This window comes from Cupressus sempervirens, chromosome 11, assembly GCF_028749045.1.
Source record: "Cupressus sempervirens isolate cs-2001-9-10 chromosome 11, ASM2874904v1, whole genome shotgun sequence".
NCBI lineage: Eukaryota > Viridiplantae > Streptophyta > Pinopsida > Cupressales > Cupressaceae > Cupressus > Cupressus sempervirens.
Window position 1 is genome coordinate 622,088,636 of NC_143128.1, and position 26,129 is coordinate 622,114,764.

Consider the following 26,129-nt stretch of genomic DNA (forward strand, 5'->3'; position numbering starts at 1 on the left):
GGGTTACCATTATTCAACCAATTACACGAGGGCACCAACTTTGTGGGCCAATGAGAAAATTACAATAATTTGTCAACCAATGAGAACACAGGACACTTGGCATGATTTGATTGCATGCACATAAAAGTGCCACCTCATCAACCTTATAAATTTATTCAATCCTTGAGATAAGGTGAAGCCTTGGATGCTTGAGCTTGTCCTTAGAAACTTCCTCATCACCACTCAAACTTGCTTGTACTTGATGTCCTGACCCTGAAAGGATGAGGTCTTCATGCACTTGGGGTAATCTTGCCTTGGCCTCAATGGCTTCCCTAGATGTTAACTTCTTTGCAACTTGAGAGCCTTGCTCTTGGCCACTACCTTGAAATCGAACTTAACCTCTCCCATTATCCTTGCCTTCCTTAACCTTCCTAGTTTTCCAACCTTCCCATTCAAATCCAACCAAGCTAGCTTGTACGAATAGCCAAGCCTTGCCTAGCCTCAAATATTTTCAAATCTCTTCTACTAATCCGCTCTTTCTTGAAATTACGAGGCTTCTTGAATCTCAATGTTCAATCAAATTCGCCCTTCACCCAATTTCATTCTTCACCAAAGCTCGTATTTCAACCTTGGCCAGCTTGCAATCAAATAGAAGGGCAAGGACCCCATGTGGAATTGCTTCTAGTTTTGCACTACCCTAAGTTGTAATTCTAGATTATCACTTATAATTCTAGCCCAATCAAATTTGCCCTTTCCATTTGAAATTTCATCAATAAAGTAATACATCCAATTCTCGAATTGCATACCCTATGCGACGCCCATGACTCAATTGAGCAGCACAATGAGGTCGCCATACTCTGATTTGAAGTCTGATCAGATGAACCTTGACGCCCTGGTGACTCCCTTCTTGCCTTCATGTATCCAATTTTGTTTTAGGAGAGTCAAGTAGGCATCTTGATTATCCTAGTGGAACTTGGTAGCCTGATCCATCATTTGGTAGCCTGATCCATCATTTGTCTCTCAACTTTATCATGTTTACTGTACTGATATTGGTATCGATAATTCACCTCATTTTTTAGAAGGTGGTTTTGGGCATCATATCCTCTTTGTCTTTCTTAGTATTTGTTCCCTTAAGGTCCTTGCTTGCACTAACATCTACCATCCTAAACACTTATTTTTGCCCCTTCGTTCTAAGTGATATGGACTACCCTTATCGATCTCCAACCTTCTTTCTATCGATGGATTCTAACTTATTTCTGCCTCGCCAAGTCCTATCACTACACTTATCAATCTTCAATCTTCAACCTAGGGGTGGGACTACCACTTATTTCTACCTCTACATGCCTTATGATGGACTACACTTATGACTCCCTCTCCAATACTTAGGGTGGTCTAGCTTATTTCTGCCTCGCCAAATGTCCTATCATGGATTCTACACTTATCTTTCCAATCTTCAACCTATAGATGGAATGATGAACTGGTGAATGATGAATGCAAGAAGAACCAAGAGAAACAAAACCAGATAAGAACAAGGAGCGAAATCTGCTTAAGGACCACCTTTCAACTCTAGAATGAATTGAATTCACCTTTACCAATAGCTGGGTCTTCTTTAAAGTTCGGATCAAACCTGAGAATTTCAAGCCCTTTGCAAATAATGATGCCCTAGCTGAAAAAATCAGAATTCTGTCCTCTTGAGATTGCCCATGCATGTGCCAAAAATCAAGGCCTTGATCATGTACTTCTTCACCAACAAAATTCATCCAACTCCTAGGAAAATCAGACCTCTACAAATTTCAGCTAGGGCAAAAATCGCAACTCTCATTGGAAGAAAAAATCAGACCTCAAATATGAAAATCTGCTCCTTGCAAAAATCGCCCAAGCAAAGAAAAATCACCCAAGGAAGGAAAATCGCCAAACACAAGGGAATTTTGCCCCTAAAAAAATCGCCAAGGCCCTGAAATTTGCTTCAAGCACACAAATCTGCTCCCAAAATTTGCTAAGTAGAAGCCTGCTCCAAAATCGCCAAGTAGAAGAGACCTACTTGTGAAATGAGAAATGATGAAAGGAGGAAGCCTTCTTATACCCAACTCTACACACTCCTCCTAGCTGGCCGACTAGCCCTAGGAGAGAGAAAATTTAATTAGTGCACAATTCTGGCCCAGATCAAATGCCAAGCTAAAAATTAATTTTGCCATAGTGAAATTTGCATTTTTAATTGCCGGTTAAGACAAAAATTGCAAAACTAAAATTAATAAAGCCTTGGAGACGCTAAACATTTTCCTTTAATGACGTTTTAGTAATTAAAATATCATTTAATATCAGATTTGGCAAGCCAAAATCGATTTTTCAATTTTAATTTACCAATTTCTTAAAAGATTTTAAAATCTTCAAGGCAAGTTTAACCTATTTAACACCAATTTTTGCAATTTAATCCAAAATCAATTTTGCAATGCAATTTTAATTTTTTTAACAAAAATAAATCATTTCTCTAGAATCTAAAATCGATTTTCCTAATTCAATTTCACCATTACAAAATCAATTTTTTCACCAAAAATTAAAATTTCCGAAACAACTAAATCTAAAAAAATTATTTTGAAAGTGTTCAAGTCTATACAATTATATCCAATCTTCAAAATAAAACCGTCTGAGTCCAAAATTTTATAAATTTATCCTACCAAGTATAGTCCAAATTATTGAGAAAATGTTGTCTTTGAAATTTGTTCTACCGAAGGATAAAATTGCCAGTTCCGGAAAATCAAGTTAAAGTCGGCTGAAAAACAAATCTAACCTCCTCCTTCCTGGCCTGAAGGCGTCCAAGGCATAAAATTTTCTAAATCTAAAATTTTTGGACATCTTCAAAAAATTATTGCCAAGGCAATCAAAAAAGGGGGTCCCCAAAAATTTTGGGACGATGATGTGAAAACTTCACAACACATATTAACAGCATCCTTCTCTTTGCAGGAAATAAACACAGTCGTCTTCTCTTTGTAAGGGATCAAAGCATCGAGCCCAAATGGTTTCTTAGCAATTTTCTTTTAAATGTTGGGACTTTGTGGACAACCATGTGTCACTAGAAGAGGAGGAAGCAAGGTAATAGAGGAAGATCCTTAAAGATATTAACTCCACTTCCATTTCTTTTATTCAAAAGGCGCAATACTAATTCCTTCCTCCTTTGCTGACTTCCAGCACATATCTCTGTGCAACATCATATATAAGATTCTTTCAAAGGTGAGACATTTCAGGCTTAAGAGCATCCATCATTGTGTTGTTTCATAGGTACAAGAGAGTTTTGCACTAAAAAATGGGGATTTGGTGGAAGGTATCCTAATCAAATATGAAGTTGTGGGATTGGTGATCTAGGCAAAGGTGAAAGCCATAGGGGCAACTACCTATTTATTTCTCCCCAACCTATAAGAGCAAATTCATATTACAAGTTTCTTTTCCACTACAAATATTTCACTAGCCTTGCATGTTAGAGAAGTACCTAGAAGAGTATTTTGCTTCCTCTTAGGATCACCTAGCTTGGCCTATCTAACCTTGGATACTCCCCACCAAGCATTATCAGATTTATTTAAGTGACCAATAACAGCTAAAATGATGACTTGAATTATAACACAAACAAAGATATTTGATCAGATTTCATTCCAATCTTCATTTACTCATACCTCTGCTGATCTTGTTCGCCCTTCATTGTTATTTGTCAATGGCACAAAGTTTTATGTTTCTTATGTACTTATATCAATTTACTTATAGGGTTAGGCAAGAGCTTACAACACAATGGTAAATTGTGAGCCTCTTATCAGAGAGGTCTTGGGTTCGACCCTACACAAGCTTAATAAATAATAATAATTAATCATATCATATAATAATAACCAATCTTGGCTTCGGCCTCTTACCCATCAAAAAAAAAAAATGACTTATAGGGTTCTCCCTTCCTAGAACATTCTGTTGTTAACTGATGTATCCTCTAGTCACACTGAACTACATTTCATCTTCTATGGATATTAATATAATTTGATTTTTCCTTTGTACATGGAATAGGAACAACAAATATTTCGTTCAAACTGGAACACGGCAATCTATCCACCTATAACTATAGAAGCTCACTCTCAAGTAACCAAGGATGAACTAAATTGTCTTAACCTCTGCGAATAGTCAAAATTGAACTCACAAGGTACCAGCAGTTACAAAAGAGACCTAAACATAACACACAAAATTATAATAAATAAGTAGGAAGGATAAAACAGTCATTTTAAATTTTTTAATGCCTGCAGAATGCGTTCTCACAAAAACTTTCTAAGTGTTCACAACCAAGAGTTTGAACACATGGATATATATTAGCGATGAATAAGATGATTTAACCACCATAAAAATATAACTCAACAAAGAGGGCATAATCAAATAAAAAATCACCAACTTACCTATGATCTTTCCACACACTATTTAAATGGAAGCTAGGAATGACAAGGGTTGCATTTAAAACACCAGCAACAGCTACTGCATTGCAAATCTACAAGAGAAGAAGAACCAATAAGTGGGGAAAGCAACAGTAAACAGTATGATATATGCATTCAAGGTACTAACAGCAATCCACTGATTCTCTGATTTGAAGATCTTATATAAAGTGAACAAGCAACATACTGAATTACGCTGCTGATTCAGACCACCATTTGCTTCAATCACTAAATAACCATTTGAAATAGGTAGTCCTGTCAATCCAAAAAGTATATATCAGTAGACATTGCAATAGTATTTCTTTGCTTTGATGGGAGTATTTGAATTTAACTATGTAAATGATGTTGACCCCTATGTTCTGTTTATCTGTCGAAATTCCATTCACAGTTACAGAGATTATTGTGTTTTCTTGTATATGCAACCACTATTAATCCATAAGCAAATGTGGTCCTAGTAAGGACACATAAATGATCCCAAGCTAAACAATATGTGCACTAATTATATTTCCTTCAAGTAATAAGAGGTAAAAGTATTTATTCTTAAAGAAACCAACCCATATTAGCAAATTACATCAATGTTCACTGCTACAACCAATATAACTTCTAAATTTCAAACTAGATAAACCCTAATTAAAAGAAACTAGCAGTGCTATAGGATTGCATGCACTTCTGACCACAAAGAGAACATTAAATGAAACGTTTTCATTTCTATGCTATCAAGCTCTGCAGACAATATAAGTCTTGGTGATGTCAATTTATGTTTCATGGAACATCCAGCATTTGAATGTTCCATACTTAACCAATGATGATCTTTATCTAGATCCTTTTGATAACTGATTAAGATAGAAGACAATTGTTATTTTTTATTGTCAATTTTGTAGTAGTAATTATTTTCTTTTGAATCATGATGTTGAGCATATATGATATATGTTAGATTGATATGAAATAATATTGAAATTCTGAACTATCAATTGGCATTTGGCATTGATTGATGATTAAGTATCATACTATAAAATGTATTTTGTTTCACAATTATGTATATTTCTTTAATATTTTTGCATATAACGGGTGTGTGTACACACACACACATGTATAGACATACCCAAACCCATGCACCGCAGGGCAAAACCAATTTGCCCATAACCATGTACTGAGTTTTTGTACCTGTACCCCTAGCAGCAACTTAGTATAAATAAAACCTAGCAGCATGTATCACTTCTACCTTATAGTAATGATATCTGTACAGCAACTCAAGTTGAACTGGACTTGATAACTTTCAATTCAAGTAATGAATGAAATCACTTCTACTAATTCATTTTATTTTTTTCTAAATGCATGGGAACTTAATCTCTTGGAATCAGAATTCACTCTTTCAGAAAACTCTTGTTTCTTCCAGATGCACAGTGAAGCATATAAATAATGATAGATGTGTCAAATCCAGACCAGAATTATGCATTAAAGTGTTGCTTCACAATATTCTTTTTTTTTTCAACTTTCCAATTCTTGAAGTTGAATTGTTCCCTTTCAAATCCAAATTTCAAACTTCTGGAAGAATAATAACAAATCCTACTTTGCAGAAAAAATAGTAAATATGTACATTTTTTTCTAAAAAATGTAGGGTTTGTTAATTTCCCTTGAACTTTGAGGTTTGACTTTGACTTTTAAAAGGAAAAGAATCAAGATTGAAGAATTGAGAAGTTTTAAAAACCCTACATTTTTATTTTTTTAATTAATTTATAAAACACAATATACAAATGGTAATTTTTTCCTAAAATTGTCTTATTGCATCATCTGACATTTTGAAAACCACATTTTTAATTTTTCCCAATGTCTACTCCTACTCCACCTCAACCTAGGGCTAAGAAAGTAGGTCAAAAGGATGTAACATGGAAATATACCAAACAATTTCCTGGTAGAACAAGAGGGCAAGTGAAATGTAAATATTGTAAAGAAATTAATACTAGTTGTCAATGGTCCTCCTGGAGCAGAGAATGCAGGTGCGGATGCCTGCAGAGGCTTGTGCAGGTGTGGGTGCCCTGTGGATGCCCAGGGTGAGCTTCTGGCAGGCACCCACAAGGCACCAGGCCCATCCAGACTCCAATATAATGAATGCATGCCTCAGCTCTATGACAATGATTTCATGGCCATAAATGATATATTTTCATACATATTTGTGACACTAGCTAGAAACTAACTACAGACTTCACTTTTTAAATATAAATTTTTCATGATTAATCATTGCATTATTCATGGTATTAACATTACTAATATAAACTAATACATTATTAAATTGTCAATGATGTATTTTGAATTTTCAAATGGCCCAAAATTAAAGAATAACTATCGTGCAAAGCATCCACCCATGCATATAAAACACCTGGAACTGTATTCAGAGATTTCTCTTGAAAAAAAAATCTTTCGTAATTATTATATAATTGAGAAAAGATTGATGGGAGGATTAGACACTTCCTAAAATATTGAAGAAATCCAAACCTAAGGTTTTGCCTCCACAAATAGATTTCTTCATTGTCACATAAAAGGAAATAAAATTGGGGTCCTTCTGCATGATCTGGGAATTAATTTGGAGTATAATCATTTGGCAAGTAGAGTCGCCAAGCCTTTCTAGCATTTCATACCATTTTCAACAGATTTCATCGGAAAGGCAAAAGCTATTTTTTGTTTGATAAATTTGGTCTGCGGAAGTGGCTTCTATGTCTGTTAGAGTATATTATATTTTGTTTTAATTATACCTGATTCTAAGTGTTTAATACAAAGAAACTAACCAATCTATACATTTACATAGTTTCATAAAAAACACCCTAGACATTAATTCATAGCTATTTCAACCATTGAAGAACTGTGGAAACATTATTATATAAGTCTTTAGCATAATAAAGGGAGGTCACAACAATCCTCAACAAACAGCTTATATTTAATAACAGAACAAAGCTTTGAATGGGATGACGACATGCATAAAATAAAATTGGGGAATGGTATAAGAACTTTCAAGCAAATGCAAATAAATTTAAACTACATCCCAAAAGAGATATATATCTTGAATCTTGATCAATGATTAAGTATCATACTATCAAATGATCTAATTTTGTATATTTAATGCCTTTCTTCACATAATATATATAAACAGATCCAAAAACCAAAAAAATATTGTGCATTTGTGCACCCCATTCTTGCACCACTACTGCACCTGAAGCGGTAACTAATCATGGTGGCCTCAATACATTTAAATACCATATTGTCAAGATATGTGGCCAAGACATTGAGTCATGTCTTAAAGCATCTCTCGAGATTGTTTGTGCATGCTATGTGGCACTAGAAATATTTGACGAATTAAAAGAAACAAAGAAGGCAAAAGCAGGAGTCAGCTAGTATTGTTTCCCATTCCGGGGCAGCCCCATTTGTAGGTTATGTTGGAGAGGGTTCTTCTTTGCCTCCATTTTGTCCTAGAACTTCTACTAGCGTTAGTGCTTCTGCTTTCGATCCTGGTGGCATTGTTAGCTTTGATCCCAGAGTTTGAAAATCTGGGTTCAACAATTATTTGGTGCCACACACAACTCCTGGTTCCAAGCTCTCACTTGAGGGTATGAGTTGGACCAAGTAGGTCCATAATACTGCAAAGAAAGTAATTGGCAAGATTTGGTACTTTTGCAACATTTCATTTGTTGCAGCTAGGAAATTTTTTGTTATTTTATTGTTTTAAATTTAAAATTTAAAGTTGACTATTGAATTTTTACTATTTTATTGCAGATTTAATCTATTTTTGATAGGCCTCCTTACTAGCAAGGCATGATAGATGTTGTAACCGTTTGTAGAGCGGGGTTTAAAGCCCCTAGTGATGTTAGTTAAGTGGCCCCTATTGTAAGAAATGGTTGAAGATATAAAAGACAAATTAGAGGACGAGCAAGTGTTTTGAAGCAAAAAGGGTTGCGCCATCATGACAGATAGTTGGACTGGTAGGAAGAATAGGACACTCTATATTTTCTTGTTTCCTACAAAGGAAATTCATCATTCTACTTCTGTAATGTCCCCTAGTGAGTCAACTATGAGTAGTTCCCTTATGTATATCAAGCTATTTCAATTATATTACTGAATTAGGAAGAATGTTGAGATATAGTGGATCCTGTGAAATCAACATCAATAACCTTCCTCATGGTTTTTGGGGACCCAGCCCCTTAATCCCATCTCGGAATGACCTATCAATTGGATTAAACAGTCCTACACTATATCCTTGTTCTTCTAATTCAGAATTATAATGAGTATGATGTTATTCATCAAATTAATATTATTGATAGAGGGTGTGTGGGACACTTACATTAATATTTCCAAGTCAAATTGGTGAATTGGAGCATTTACTATGTATATTTATGTTCTTACGTTGGTCTGGTTATATCAGACGTAGATACTTATTGGTATGGAAATTTCCTTAAAGGCTATTGATGTCAAACTCACCGAACTACACCACAACAAATTCTACTTGAATTCTGCAAAATAGTATCAGTCACTCTTTTAACTGTGCTTTAGCTTCGTTTTCCACTCTTGGATGTTCTTCTAATATCAGCATTCCTTATTATATATACTTGTAGTTCATTCCAAACATCGCTATGGAATTGTTCCAAGTGGACGCACCTTTTTGTTAGTGTCAGTTTATTATCTAGGCTACAATTACACCTTTGTCGGGGACTGTTATGAGTCTAATGTTTCAACTATACTCCTGACGTGTGTGGGTTCCAATTCAGCGGATGCCCATGTGAGGGATGACGTGCAACATGTCTTCCATCAGTACTGTTCAATGGTTGTTTATTGATATGCCTATGTTGGCTATTGTTAATCACCATTTGATTATTTATTAATTGTTTAATAATTTGAATATTACTAAATATAAAATTCATTTGTTTATTTAAAAACTTATTTACTTATTAATAAATATGAAATTTATTTAATCAGTTAAATATTAAGGAACAATTTATTTGTTTTATTCATCAAATAATGAGATTCGTTTATTAATTTACTTATCTAAATGAGTAATGAAATATATTTATTCATCAAAGAGAAATCTTATTACAAGTAGGGGAGGTCACAAGTTCCCTAAATACACTGAATAATTTGAATTTAATTTAGTGATTGATATTCAATTTTTTAATTTATGATTTATTGATTGATCATTATTTTGCTTCACTTTTAGGATCCACTATGTTTCTTAAATCCATTGATGCTCCTTCACATCACAAAAATGCAACATGCTTATGTAAGGCTATTGAGGAAATCATACGTGAGGTGGGAGAAGAAAGTGTGGTTCAAGTGGTGATGAACAATGTGGCAAGTTATGTTGTTGTAGGTAGACTTTTCATGGAGAGGCACCCAAACTATTTTTGGTCTCCACATGCGACCCATTGCCTTGACCTTGTATTGGAGGATATTAGCAAGCTTGAATGGATGACAAGGTTAATAGTATTTGCAAGTTTATCTACAATCATGAGTTGGTCCTTAGCATTATGAGGCAATATGCAAGGCAAAAGGAGTTGGCCAATCCTAGTTTAACAAAACTCACTTCAAATTGTATCACATTAAAATCCTTGATATAGTCAAATGCAACTTTCAGGCAAATGCTTACTGGTGAGGAGTAGACTTCTTCAGCCTATGCTACAATCATTGTAGGGATGGACGTGGGAGATTGCATTTTCGTTGAGACAAGTTTTTGGACCCCTTGTATTGAGATTGTGTAGGTAAAAAAATTTATAAATTCTATATTATGTTTTAGTATTTAGCATTTACTCCTAAATTATATGCATAATTTTCTTTTGTTTGCGATTTCACTTATTTTCATTCACACTTAATTGTTATCATTTCACAATATTTGTAGGTCATTGAACCCTTGATAGTTCTACAAGTTGGTGATGGGGAGAAGCCTGATATGGACTACCTATATTAGGGCATGGCTAAGGCCAAGGAGGCCATTAGATCTGTATATGGAGGAGATTAGAATAAGTATCATCCCATTTGGGTAATAACTGATAGGAGATGGCACATCTAGCTTCACAAACCCATCCATGCAGCCGTTTATTAGTTCAATCTTGCATACCACTTCTGCCTTGATTTCAAGGTACATGGGGAAGTTTTTATTGGGCTCTATTAAGTGGTACAAAGGATGATTACTATTAGAACTGCGCGAGATAGAGGCATTTGATAACGCAACAAGGGAGTTGTTTAGTAGTCAAATGTGCAAGGTTGCTTGCACAAAATTGTAACCAAGCAAAAATATATGTTAATTGCATAATTTGATTTTATAATTTAGTCTTATAAGTTGGAAATGAGGCAAATTTTGTTTTCTTTTTCCTATTTCAAATAGATGGTGGCAAATGTTTAGGCCTAATGCCCCAAATGTTCAAAGAATTATTTCACTTGCATATTGAGCCAACCATGCACTGCTTCTTGTTTTGTGCGCAACTAGAGCATATTCAAGCACATTCACTTAAAAAGACGCAATAAATTGTTCGTGGAGAGGTTGAATGATCAAATATTTGTTCATTACAACCTTCATCCTAGAACAAGGGAGATTATGGACAATGACTCCAGCCCGGTCAAGCTAGAGGAGATTGATCCAAAATCCGAGTGGGTCACTGAGTCTACCAATCTTGTCTTTATTGAGGAGGACCTTAAGTGGATTGACTAGGTTGATATAGAGGCTGATGTTGTGGCCATGGCAGAGTAGGATATTGGTCAGACCGTTAGAGTAGTGTCTCACAGGCACAAACTATGGTTGTTTAACCATTCAAAACACACCTTTGATTATGATATTATGGATTTCATATTCCATGAGTTTTATATACATTTGACAATATTTACAATTTTATATATCTACGTTTGCTACTTCCTTCAACCATGATTTGTGTTTGTACTTGCGATTGATGTATATTTATGTATGCAATCGCATCAGCTTCTATTCAATGATGTTATTGTGTCTTTAAGCTTTATTGAATAAAGGGTGCATCAAACAAGTTTTAAATCATTAAAAATCTCTGAATTTCTAGGGATTTTTCAGTTTGTCAAGTTTTGTTGAGATTTTGCCAAGTCATGAGTCCCAAATCGAGTTATCCTTGTCAAGTCTAATAAGCTGAGTACGAGTTGGGGAGCTTTGACTTAAATATTTAACTAATTGCATAATTTTAATAAGGGGACATGACAGTCCACGCTTCCAAAAAATTGCTTGTTGTGATCACAAAATTGAAAGTTGACACCTCTAACATGTAATATTAAAGTCCTCTAGAAAACTAACAAACTAGAAACAACAAACTAACACACCAAAAAATAACAATACAGGAAAAGTTGAGTTTTTTCCAAAAACCAAACAAGAAACCCACAATCCAATATCTGAACTAGGTTTTCTTCACACAACACCAAACTGAAATTGGATGCATGTAGTACTGTAGTGATCTATGGATGAAACCACTCAAATGGCTAAGAAAGTTTCATCCCTAAAACCATATTGCCAAAAGATTTTCATCCTCAAATAGGGTAAGTCATATTAATTCTCTGTGAAGGAAATTTAAAGGGCAAGCAATCTCATTTTGAGCTCATACCATCCTTTTATAGACATTATTGATTTTTGGTAAAATCAAATTTTGTTTTTTATTTTCTTCTTTTCCTTCAAAAAGAATAATTTAAAATGTAATTTTTAAATCTTTAGAAAATAGAATTGCTGTATGGACCCCCATCCCTATGCCACTTTATAAAGCCACATTTTTTGCCTTCTTTTCAAAACAATCTTTTAATGATGAAATAGAAGTAGCTTTAATAAAATAAAGTCACTTTTAGCACCATAAACTATAAACTATGGGATGTATGGCAATACATAACTTCACTCCAACTTATGATATTAACTGATGTCTGTAACTTCACACAACTTACAATATGTATTGCACTATATAACTTCACCCAACTTACGATATGTGCTACAATATATAGCTTCACTCCAACTTTATAGTATGTACTAAAATATGTACATCCACACCAAAAGGCTGGAAAAAGGATGTCATAATGACTTTTTCAGATGGCCAAACTCTTTTTTTTCACTCTAAAAAATAACATAGGTAATCTCTTTTGATGATAGCTTCAGTTTTGCAATACTATCTCATTGCCAAGCATTTATGCTATTAGAATTCTGCTAATTAGTCAGTGCTATTGAAATTCTTGGAGTGTATAGTTAACAACCAATTAGAATTCAATAGTAGTACTGAAAGAAAGACACATAAACATATATTGTTTGTCATCAATCATTCATTGATTACATGCATTGAACATAAGTTTCCTCCCTGCTACACTTGATAGCCTTAACTTTTTTCAAGTGATACAAATTATGTAATATGGTCTTCATTTTGCTAGACTTTAGTCTTCTTTCCTATATTTACACCAAAGGCATACTATACTGAGATGTTTCAATTCACTTTCCAATCAACAGTTCTCATCCTCTTATAGACAGTGCAAGACGATGGCATTGATTATGACCATTTATTTTTCTTTATTGTGATTCATTTGTCGTTTTTATTGATCAGCCACATAAGGTAGTTCCCGTATTTATAGACCAACTTGTCCCGCATAATAATTGGACACGAGATCAAATATTTTTCCCCAAACCAAAGCGACCTGTATAGAAGGAAGGTGTCCTCTGATGATGCGGTGCCACGCAGGCGGCTGTGAACTGTTGATCGTCTTCTTGTTTCCTTGAAACTCACAAGACTCCCTTGCCACATCTTCAACTATACATGTTTTACTCTACGAGCGTGTGTCTTTTGATCTGGCTATTTCAAAAGTCTAGAATGAGATATTTTGCTCTAAATATCAAATCATTTTGATCTGCATTGACAGATATATACATATTTTTCCGTTATATTGATGAGACAAAAAATGTTGGAATATAATTTTTGAAGTATATTTCTAAATGCTTTTGTTATATGCTTGTAGAACTATTGAATCTAGGTGGAAGTTGATTTAGTTACGTTCAATTGAAAATTTATGCCTAACAAATGTTTCAATTTTTGCATATCTTTGATAACTTTTAAGATTTATTTGCTCATAATTAATATTTTTCTTTTCTAATTTAATTGATATAGTAATATTGTATTGATGCTAAACAATATAGAATGGTTGATAAAAGTAGTAAATATTATTAATATTTATAATCATTTTTAAAATTGTGTTTAAAAATATTAATAGGAAAGAATTAGTAAAAGTTTCATAAAAAATCTATAAAAAAATCTTTGGTAATGTTATTTTCAATTGTGTGACTCATTTGCTTCCATAAAAATATATTGTTTGGTATTTATATAACGTATGATAAGTTTTGTATCTATTTTAATTTAACTTATATTTATTTATATTTTATTTTATATATACATTATAGTGTTAAATGTAATTTAAATATATATTGATTAAGATATTTAAATAATAAATATAATATATCATTATTTTTGTATTCATTTTTTAAATGCTAATTTTAACTTATAGTTGCATTTAATTTAACTATTTATATATTTTTATCAAACAATAAATAATACTTATGAAAATTAATTTAATTTCAAGTTAGATTGTAACTATTCTAATTTATATAATATTATTGATATCTTGATTTTCATAAGTTTTAATAAAATATTTTTTTTAATTTATACTAAAAGAGAGGTAAAATTTTATTAAGACAAAAAGAGAAACAAAAAGGACAGCTCAACAAGGAGCTCTATCCTAAGCAACAATGTCCTCTAACTCACGAGATAGATCCAAGGGTAGCTGCCCCTTATCCACAATATTCCAATCTTGAACATGATCAGAAGCCCATTTGGCCAAACAATCAGCGGCTATGTTCCATTCTCGAGGAATGTAATCAAAACTAACGGACTCTAGACAAGTACAAAAGAGGAGTTTGTTTAACAACTGAAGCCAATTGCCAACTAACATCCTCAAGCAACTGCGAAGTAAGCAAATTCACCACCACTTGAGAGTCAAATTCACAGATAAGCTTGTGTCATCCCCACAGCATATAAAATGCCCAGGGCCTCATGAGATTGTTAGTATGCCAACCCTAATGCACTAAGAAATGTTTTTTTTAATTTGGCATGCTTCATAATTTTATAATTTTATAATTTTGTTTTAAACTTAAGCAAATCTCTCAAATATTAAACTTTACATCAAAGTTATTATTATGGTTCAACTTCAAGTTTTAATTAGGGTTATAAGCTTCAAAGTTGAGATTAGGAGTTTTTAAGTTCAAAGTTGAGATTACGAGTGTTTTTTAGGGTTTAGATTTAAAATTGTTGCTAGGATCATAGTTGGGGTTAAGGTTTCCACATCACTACTATTATCAATTATGATTTAAAGATTTAGAACTATAGATATGGTTAGATTTATTGTTTATATTGTGGTTGTAATTATGACTAAGATTAATATTAATATTTAAAATTACGATTAGGATACTAGTTTGGGCTAGGTTTGGTTTTAGATTATGGGTTATGCTTTTTTTAAGGATTGGAATTTAATATTTAAGTTTGGGTTGGAGTTGTAATAGTGTTTATTGTAAATGTATTTGAGGTAAGGGGTTACATCATAGTTACTATTACGATCAAGTTTATCATTTTAATTAGTGTTAGGATTAAAGTTGAGATTGAGAATTTAGAAATATGGTTAATTTTATGGTCAAAGTTAAAAGTTTTCTTTCAAAGGTTAAGACTCTGAAAATAATTTTTGTGATGATTAAGGTTAGGATTGTGTTTACAATTTAGGTTATGATTTAGTTTAGGAATAGCATTATGACCCAATGCTTATGATACTATTTAATATTAAGGTTTATGGTAATGGATCATGATTATCTTTTTGATTAAGAGACTATTTCAATTTTATATATAAGTATCACTTTTATATTTAGAAAAGATATACCAAATTTATTTTTTAATTATCTTCAATATCTCTTCAGCATACCTATTGCACCCTAAGGTGCGATTGCTAGTTATTCTCTACATACAATATACTGAAAAACTTGTAAAGCTAGATTTATTGGGTGACTGAATATTAGTATTAGTCGAAGAATCCAAAACATGCCTACAGTACAGCCCCTGCATATTATTCGTTTAGCAAGGAGTAGTTCCAATTCAGATTTATTAGCATGTTTCAGCAAACCCTGCTACGAATAATGCATCTCAATTCCTAAAGATAAGATGGTTCTTTTTATTGACTCGGTGGTGTCCATGTTCCTAGGAACGTAATCCTTAAATCCATCCTATTTTAATGCTTATTAAATAATTGTTAATATGGTCTGCAATTTAGGCTAAATTAAGCATTATTTAAATTGGCTTTATAAAACCTTTATATAAGTTACCACCTCGACCATGGGGAAATAACCCACACAAAACTAATATAAAGTACACCCTAATAACCTGAAACCTTACATCACATCAAACAACAAAAGAAATGCCAATAACAAAATGTCAACCAAGAGATTAGGATACACATATAACTGACCAAGTATCACCAACCAAGACACACTAGAGAACAAATGCCATTAAAACACAAAGGAAAATATCCCAACTCAAGAAGACAACTCGCTCCTTCCAAAGAATAAACCCACCTTCAATGCACAATGAGAGAACATCCCTCCTCTAAAAGTACAAATGCCTCCTTGAGTGCACAAAAGATAACAAATATCCCCCAAGTGTACAAGAAAAGAAAACAAAACTTTGCCCAAAAACCACCAAGCCACACATAACCAAGAAAAGGGCACAAAATAAATAGTATTGACTCTCAAGCATTATATCATCCCAAGTAATAAGTTAACTAGAGATAGAAATAATCCTCCATCTTGCTAGTCCTCTAACCTCCTTTTTGACATGTTTAAGTTGTCCATGCCAAACATGATAATCAAGGCACAAGCATAGTGAAAGTACCGAATGTGTTGTCATGGTATGCACATGTATCGTTGTACCAACAAGGTGGTGTTTACTTTGCTTACTAATGCACTCCTTAATCGCCAATTCAGGATTGGGCTCAGGTTTGCAGGTTTCAACAAAAAAATTGGGGTTGGGTTCGTTTTGGGTTAAACAATACAAAAACATATAAAAATAAAGCATATATACATAGTTACAGCAGTATCCAAGTTCCAGATGCACCACTACACTAGCAGTCAAATCACATACCAAAATACACCACCGTATTAATACCCAAATATTAGTCAAACTTGAATGTCATGATATAGATTAAAACCAAAGATTATAATGTCAATGCCAACAATCAGCAATCATTAATCAAATTTCAGTAAATTAATCATCAAAAATATCATCCTACAAAGGCAAGAGCCTACAACACAACGGTAAATTGTGAGCCTCTTATCTAGTAGGTCTTGGGTTCAAGTCTGCTCGAGCTTAATAAATAATAAATATTTATTCACAACACGTAATAATAATAATTAATCTTGGCTTTGGCCTCTTACCGATCAAAAAAATATATATATCCTAGGAGATAACTCGTTGTATGCTAATTGAAGTTATTTAAGATTTAAAAAAATTAATTTATTAATTAAATGTTAAACAATCCTAAATACTTTGGGATCATTTAAATTTGATTAATTCAAAGTTGGACATGTTTAATTTTATAAAGTCAATGACAAATTATAATGTAAAGTTGCTTTTGAAGGGAAAAGGTAAATTCAACGAGAAATAAAATAAAGTATTACTTTCAAAAAGAAAAAGCATATAAAAGGAGAAAAAGGTGAAATGAGCATTCATTCTTGACTTGTTATTTTCAAAGAAACATTTCCTTGAGAGCTTGAAAGCTTCAGTTTGCAGGTTCAGCAAATCCTAGGACGGAAAACCTAGAGGTTTTCATGTAGTTGATCTATCTTGAAGAGCTTCAAAAGGTTTTTTATCTTATGTATGGAGCAATGGAGAAAAATGTTTTTGATTTTCATTCACAAGTCCGGCAATGGAGCAAATTGTTTTTTATTTTCATTCACAACAGTAAAAATGAGATAGGCTTTTCCTTTTACCTATTATGGGATAATTTAAGGTTGGGGAAAAGACTATCCACCTGGGTTCAACTGCTGCAAGTATTCTACCCAAACCCACAGTGGATGAGCCCTGGACCCAAGACCTAGTTCGAACATACCAGGATGTGGAACTTTCCGGTAATAAACCAGTGTCCTAGATGCACCTATATAAATGTTATTATTATCATATGAAAATACTTTTGCAGAAGTTATCGCTTGACGAAATTTCCCTATTTCTCCTAACATTATTAAGATATGGTCTTTATCAAACTTAAACTAATTATGAATATTTACATCTCCAACACAATATTTGAAGTTCATTTTAAGCACTTCCCTATTTAATTACATAATTGGCCTCTTTTAACTTTTTTATAGATAAATTTAACAAAGCTTTAAGATAACCACCCTCCTTTTTCAAAATCTTACTAAATTTTTAAACTTGACATCTTTTAATTTACACACCATCAAGTATGAAAAACTTCAAAACCTTGTTCTCAGTGAAATCTGTCCCTGACCATTATGAAATGTAATTTTAAAATTCTCTGTCAGTAGTCATTGACTTGGTGACTTTCAAAACACTGTTTTTGGCAGAATTCATGGCAAGGAAGGTCTATGACAATTTTTATCCTCACACAATCCTTGCAGAAACCAGGTTAAGGCAGGAATCAATTTGAGACATACTAGACCAAAAATGTGTGTAAAGGCACATTATATGGCACAGATTCAATCTTCCACATAAGCAGATGATAGAGAAAACTCCATTACAACACTTGCTTAAGGTTTTGCAAATGGGGTTGAAATAAAGTGAATTTAACCATGAAGGATACTCCATGGTTAAGTACGCTTGAACTGGAGTAGTACTATCATGGGTGACCTCCCAAGTAGTCCCAATGCTTCATTTGTATGAGCATCACCTAGATCCAATGAGTGCTAGGCATTCCATCCATTCTCATCAGAGATGGGTTCTTGTGAACCTTTACTCATGAAACATGGGTCAATGAGTTTGACTCGAGAACTAGACTCTTGAATCATGATAGTAATATCACAATTATTAGGATCCATTATATCCCTCTGATTTTAATTTTAATTTACTAATGGATAATGTAGCACATAAGTTAGGATAAATAAGAATTATTTCAGGCTAAGTAAGGTGTACCAAAGATACAATTAAGAGGAAAAGCATGTGTGAAAAGTAAAACATAAAAAGGTCTTAGAGCTTTTTAAGACCTTTTAAAGCCTCTTATAACTATGTTCTAGATGATCAAGGCTTCGTCTGATACATCCCAATTTTTGACCTAACTTCAAATATAGCCGTTGGGGTTCGCATGTAGTCAGTTGGCAATTTAATTTGTTATAATCTGGCAAAATGGTAAGATAGTTAGTCGTTGTGATTATTTAAATAATTTATTATGATGATAATATAATTTAACGATGGAGAATTTCCTTCTAAGGAGCATATCAGTGGGGTGGAAGCATTGTCAGAAAAGAATTAGGCAAGAGCATCACCATCACTGAGCAGATGGGTAGAGGACCTAGCAACTTGGAACAGAATACACCTGCGGGACCCACATGAGTTATTTAATAAATAATTTAATTAAAATAATTGAGTTAAAATATAAAATGTATCTTAAAGGATTTTAATTTATCTTTCGTCATATTGTTTTTAATAATTACTTAATACATACATTTAAATATAAAAATGATTTGGCATCATTATAATTTAATAATTTAATAAAGTGATGTTTATAAATACATATAAGATTTTAATAATATTCGAGTTATAATAACATTAGAATTATTATAATATTCGAATTGCAACCTTCCAACTTTATTCTTTTCAATTTAATATTCTTTGCTTTTAAATGATAACATTTGGCAAGATTAATCAATTAATATTTGGCAATTCAAATTGTCTTTCCAACTTCTCTTCAACTCTTTATTCTTTTTCCTCCTTGTTTCTTTTTCATATATTTTTATATTTGTGATGCATTCGAATGGGCAATTAATCTTCTTGTAACCGGTGGGAGCCTAGGAGTCATGTTTGCTCTTCTTTTAAAGGAAGCCATGAGAGGAGCCGGACTGATTATTATTCCATTCTTTACACTTTTCCGAATTTCTTTTCTTCTTTTCTTAATCTAAAATGTTCTCATCTTAAGCCGAGCAACTTCTTTCTCTCCTGGATTGATATGTTTTTCTTTAAAGCCGTGGCAATCATACCAAGCCGTGACGTTTTTCCAGCTGAGCCATTGCATTCCATTTTGCACATACCAGAGCCATATCAAGTTTTTACCTAGCAGGGAATTAAGTACACCAATTGGCGAAGAGAGAGAAATCTGAATTGGGAATCAGGTTATGCATATCTTGTTTTATTTTTAGTCGGCATTTTATTTTGATATACTCCCAATCTGAAAAAAACTATCAGAGTCGTATAGAATTCGCTTTTGCCATTCCAAAAACCTTGAAAGCTGTACAGGTTATCGAGCCGGATGAGTAATGGGGAGAATAGTCAAATTTGAAAGTCGTATTCTTATTTTACAATGATAAATCAAAGAACCTAAATACAGAATATTGAGACTCCAATTGATCAATAAATCATTATTTAATCTCATGCATAATCCAACTAATACTTTTTAGCTTTTCTTCCTCTATCTAAAATGAATTAATCTTCTTAGATGGTTAAGACTGAAGTGTTAAGATTAATCTTTTATGCCATCTGCTGATATATGAAATATGTATAATTTCTTTTCAACTTAATAATAATACTCTAAGATCTCATCAATAAATCAGCCCATCGAACAGAGATAATCATGTATATTGGAAGGTACCCAAATGATGCAAAGCTTAAACATATTACCAAGCATGAATCAGAACATATTGACACCAAGGAATTCTTTGGCAAGAATGCCATCAATGGTAAAGAGGTGGAGTTAAAGGGAAATCAGTTATGATTAATTTAATATTCAAATTTGAAAGAACTTAATTATGTAATCACAGAATGTGAAATGATGGATGTATGTAATCTTCTTGAATAATTAACAGAGTCGTCTGCTCTGAGAATCTACACCTAGGACTCACTTGGTTGTGAAGCCAAGGAAATGGGTGATGAGGTGAAAGAAAGGAATCAGCAATAATATGAATCAGTATCAAATATGACCGAACAACGTTTATCACTTTTTAATATGAATAAAATAATAGCTCATGCATATTCCTGTTATTGCGATCTCCTGCTACCAAGTCGTATGGTGAGTTAATTACCAAGAAGCCCAACGGATAGAAAGATGTCCCCTGTCTATTCCAGGTAGGGAGGGCCTTTCTCGTTAGAGATCGTGTGGGGACAAGTTGTGGCCCGAGGTTGGGTGGTTAAGCCCCTAACAATGTTTCACCTCTCCCCAAGATGTCAGTCGTGCGTCAAACAAAGATAACTATGCATTCAATTGTTTATCGGAAAACAGGTATTATCACATTTATTTAGAAGGAGGTAAGATTAAATTGAGTTATTTCATTGTTACCGTTATTTTACACCTAGATGCAAGAAATGGATTTATGGATTGTTTATCAATTATATGAATAACGAATACAAGTGTATTTTCTAATCTTGGGTTACTGTCACAGTTAAGTAATTGGAAGGAAAGAAATCTGATGCCCTAATTGATTGAGAGATGATTGGAACCCTAAATGATTCAGTGGTATCGAAAGCCCTATTTGAATCAGTGGTATCGGAAGCCCTAATTGAATCCATGGTAGTGAAAGCCCTAAATGATATAGCAATATCAAAAGCCCTAAATGAACCGATGGTAAATGATGCCCTAATTAATACAATAATATGTGATGCCCTAATTTAAAATATAGTGGTATTTAATTGAAATTATCATTTGATTTTAAGATAGTGGTTTTTAGATGATAGTCGTCATGTGAAATTGTTATAGTGTATTTGTGGACTAACCCGGGTGGTTGCAGAAGCATCCTTGGTTTGATTTCGATCTCAATTTTTCCAAGCTATGTGGTTTTCAATTTCTATAGTAAATTCATTTGATGGTATTTCAAGTTTTTAGTTAAGAAATTTTGTCTAACTGATTTTTAACGATAAATCTTATTCACATGAACATGAATGATATAACTATCTTCCTATGAAACGAAGTAGTCACTGTATTCTTTGAGTATGTTAGATGTTAATTTAGACCCGAGAAAACCAGATGTTACATCGTCAATAAATAGCTGGTCTCTAAATCTAATAATGTTACATGTCCTTTGATTTATTTGTAGAACTTCATCCACTTTTTTGATAAAATAATTTCAAATTTCATCAAATAAAAAATAAATAAAGACTTAAGATCATATAACCATGATGGTTATGGCATCTATGGCATCAATTCAAAGGGATATGGGAACTAATTCAGGAAGGAAACAGCCATTCACAATTAATTTTAGATCCAACGGAATTACAATAAATTAATCAAAAAGTTAAATAAGATGTAAATTTATATTTACAAACAGCTACTTGAACATCTTTGAAAGTCTAACAGGTAAAAAGTGAAAATAAAATCCAGAAAGAAATCAAATTGTAGGCTTACAAAAAATTCAAACCTGTATCAAGTGATGTCTGATCAAGACAAGGTCTCCATCCTTCACCTTCCCTTGGGTATTGCCATGCTGACAATAGCTACAAACCCCAATAATTCCGCAAAATCAACAACCACAAAATAGTGATTCAACTCATACAATTTCATGTTAAAAGCCAAAACCAATCTAAGAAAAAAGAGCATCCTTCAAAGATGCATGCACTGAAATTAAAGTTTCTAGTCTTCACCTATAAAGCATAGCCAGACATTTCATTTTTATTATGCAAACCCAAAAAAATTCTAAACCATGTGGACATTTGGAAGATATCAATTTGTACATCCTAATATTCAAAAACAGGGAAATGGTCATTAAATAAGCAGAAATTGCACCATAGACAAGAATCAAGCATCGTATGTGTTACTCAAACACAAAAGAATAGTAGAAGTAAAATTTGCAATACTATTAGAAATATCACAAATCATAAACATCAAAAAATGCAATGTTTTATAAGATTCATTTCAATGCTTGTTTCAATCAGTTCTTTATTATTTTATATCCTAAATTTCTTCAACATGGAATTTTCCCTTTCCCTATAAATACCTCTAAATAACAAATAAGTTCATAAACGACAATAGCATTTGACTACTTTCCAATAATCTTCACTACTAAAGCAATGATAAACAGTTCATGACATTTGAAAATATTAGAATATTGTAATGTTTTTTTAATGGTCAACTTACATAGTATTTAGTTTATTAGTTAGTTTATATTTTTGGTCTTAGTTACTAATTGTTTTGTTTAGAAACTTTGTCATTGTAAAGCTATGTAAGGAGACTTTGTCTGGTCTTAGTGTAATGTTCTGAATCCCTACTGGAGGTTGGACTCGGCGTAATGCCTTTTCCCCGTGTCTGTTGTACCCAGATTTGGGTTGTACGGTGTCAGGAGGCAAGCACACGATATGAGGAATGATTGTATAGTTTGTTAGATTGGGAGGCCATACAGAGATGTTGGTTGTACGATGGGTTTGTTGGGGGTCGTACGAAATGTCAAGAACGTATGAATGAAGTGCTTGGAGGTCGTACAGATGCTAGTCGTACGATGGGAGTGTTGGGGGTCGTACGGGGTGTCAGGACTGTACGGAGGGAGTATTTGGAGGTCGTACGGGATGTTTGCGGGTGTGAGTTGGAGGCGTTAACTTCCTTCTATGCCTAAGCAACAATGTTATTAATCCGGAAGGATTTGAATGTAATCTTGTCAAATACACAGAATGAATTGATAGATATAATTGCAATTCCAATCACCAATATATTCCAACAAGATGGAGCCCCAAATGTGCCAGATCCGAAGCAAAGTAGAACACAACAAAATAGGGTATGCATTGAATCCCATCGAAACCGAAAAGCCAAGTAGGGAAAATATTTCACTTCTAAAATGGTGAACAATATTGAACTCTAGCACGAATTTGCAGTATAAAAGAAATAATCCAAAATTGCATAACTACTCCCTACATGTCGTACTTAAATACCCTACGGAAGAACTCCCGAGGGTTTACAAAGATAGTCGATGGCAACACCTAAGGAAACATAAATAAAAATGGGTCCAAGATATACTAAATCAATTGGCCCATAAACAAAGCTTTGATTCTTTATTTATTTTATGACAATAACATTACACTTAGTTACTGATTGTTTTATTTAGAAACTTTGTCATTGTAAAGCTATATAAAGAGACTTCATCTCCATTGTTTATATATCAAACTATTAATTTTTATAACATGGTATCAAGTCAAACTATTAATTTTTGTAACATAGTATAAAAGTCAATGGGGTTTTCCAAAATTTGGTGAATTTTCTAATAAAAAATTTGTGACTCTCATCTGATCTGGAACTTTTCTAGAAATTTAGTTTTCATTTTTTTATTATTGGAGGTTTTTCTGAGAATCATGGTTTTTAATCCTCTAAACATCAAGGGTTTTAAATCTTGCATTCATGTTTTCCTATGGATTTCACAAATTTCTTTGAAAATCATGGGTCTAATTAAAAAACCCTGAACTTTGTTTCTGCTCGAGTTCAAACTCTTTATGCCTGTGCATTGTACTTTACCCAATTTCTGAAATTGTCAGCCCTTACGACCATCTCCCTAGTCATGTTTTCCACTCGATGGTTGTGTTTGTGCCAGCTAGTGATTTGAAGTTTCCACACAAGGGTCTTTTAATGTCTGTACTGCCAAGTTACTGCTCAAATGACTAGAATTTTGCATTTCCTCTGCAGCTGACTAGTGTATTTTTCCAAGCCCTAATCTTTCGTTGAAAGCTTTGCAGTGTCTTCTTTCTTATTGTATCTATCGACACCTCTCCTCTGCTTGCCATCCAAAATCATTTTTTCTAGATATTCAAACCCGCAAGTTCGCTTAGTGTTGTTTTCAGATCCACAAACTCAAGTTTTAGCATTTTTTGTTCGACTAAGGACTTTGGTAGATGTTCAATTTTTTTGAAGATCACTGCAAGGATTTGTTTTGCAACTAGTCTACATTGGTTTCCCTAAGAATCTTGGACCTAGGATTTTGTACAAATCCTTTGTTGTTGACTATCATCGATAAAAATTTGCTTTTCATTTTTTTTATTGTTGGAGGTTCTTCTTAGAATCATGGTTTTTAATCCTGCATTCATGTTTTCCTATGGGCTTCTACACAAATTTCTTTGAAAATCGTGGTTCTATTTAAAAAAACCTCAAATTTGTTTATGCTCGAGTTCAAACTCTTTATGCCCATGCATTGTATTTTACCCAATTGTTGAAATTGTCAGCCCTTACGACCATCTCCCTAGCCGTGTTTTCCACTCGACGGTTGTGTTTGTGCTAGCTAGTGATTTGAAGTTTCCACACAAGGTTCTTTTAATGTCTATGTTGTCATGTTACTACTCACATGACTAGAATTCTGCATTTCCTCTATAGTCGACTAGTGTATTTTTCCAAGCCCTAATCTTTGTTTGAAAGCTTTGTAGTGTCTTCTTTCTTGTTGTGAGTATCTATCGACACCTCTCGTCTTCTTGCCATCCAAAATCATTTTTTCTAGATATTCAAACCCATAGGTTCGCTTAGTGTCCTTTTCAGATCTGAAAACTCAAGTTTTAGCATTTTTTGTTTGACTAAGGGTTTTTGGCAAATGTTCAACTTTTCTGAAGATCACTGCAAGGATTTGTTTTGCAACTAGTCTACATTGGTTTCCCTGAGGATCTTGGACCTAGGATTTTGTAAAAATCCTTTATTGTTGACTGTCATCGATAGAAATAATTTGATCGAAGATACAATTCATTAACACTCTTTCTTAACTAGGGAGGATGATTATTATTCTCATGTAAACACAATAGATTCATATATTGTGTGAGAGGGATATCATCTCAATATGATATAAGAAGCTATGGCATATCCACTAATATCAAGTCTAATGATATCCACCATAAATGATGTCACCTCACATTGACATCAAGGGTGATTGTATGTCCACGAATATCAAGTCACGTGGTATTCACCATACTCGCAATATCCTTTTTGGTGTGTCCACTAGCATAAATCACATGATGCCCACCAAAAGAATATTTGCTCATGGAATATCCGCGGATATCATGTTACATAATATCCACCATTGAATATCTCAGTAATATAACTCATCGTGGTTACTCACCACTCAATTAATATCACTTAGGAGATAAGAACTAGCATAACATGTCCACGGATATCAAATCACATGATATCCATCATGATAGTAAGGTTAAACTATTGTAACAGCATCACCTTACAACAGTAACAATAATAACAAGTGTACATCATTGAAGGATTGTCATCTCTCAATGATATTCACAAAGGACCATTAATCATTGAACAAATGAAGTCATGGAGTTATACTCATGGCATCCACCATGAAACATATCAAAGAGTGGATCCACCATGGCTCATCCCAGAGGGTGGAAACAATGGCTTTCACCTCAAACTTCTCACTCAAAGGGAAGAATGTGTAAGGATACAAATAATAGATCAGTGATGTTGAAACTCCTTTTCAACTCAGGCTTGAATCTCCAATGTACCAAGCTTATCCCAAAA

The 26,129-nt window shown here is 33.4% G+C and overlaps 1 protein-coding gene across 1 annotated transcript in view; it reads right to left on the reverse strand.

The window, feature by feature from the left end:
* Positions 1 to 26,129, reverse strand: part of LOC149531237 (protein ESMERALDA 1-like) — a 108,446-nt gene that overhangs the window by 49,284 nt on the left and 33,033 nt on the right. The window contains exons 2-4 of the mRNA XM_089811811.1: positions 22,057 to 22,132; positions 4,621 to 4,688; positions 4,401 to 4,489 (exon numbers count right to left, since the gene is read on the reverse strand). Coding sequence (XP_089667937.1) covers positions 4,401 to 4,489; positions 4,621 to 4,688; positions 22,057 to 22,132 — 233 coding nt within the window. The remainder of the gene's footprint in view (positions 1 to 4,400; positions 4,490 to 4,620; positions 4,689 to 22,056; positions 22,133 to 26,129) is intronic.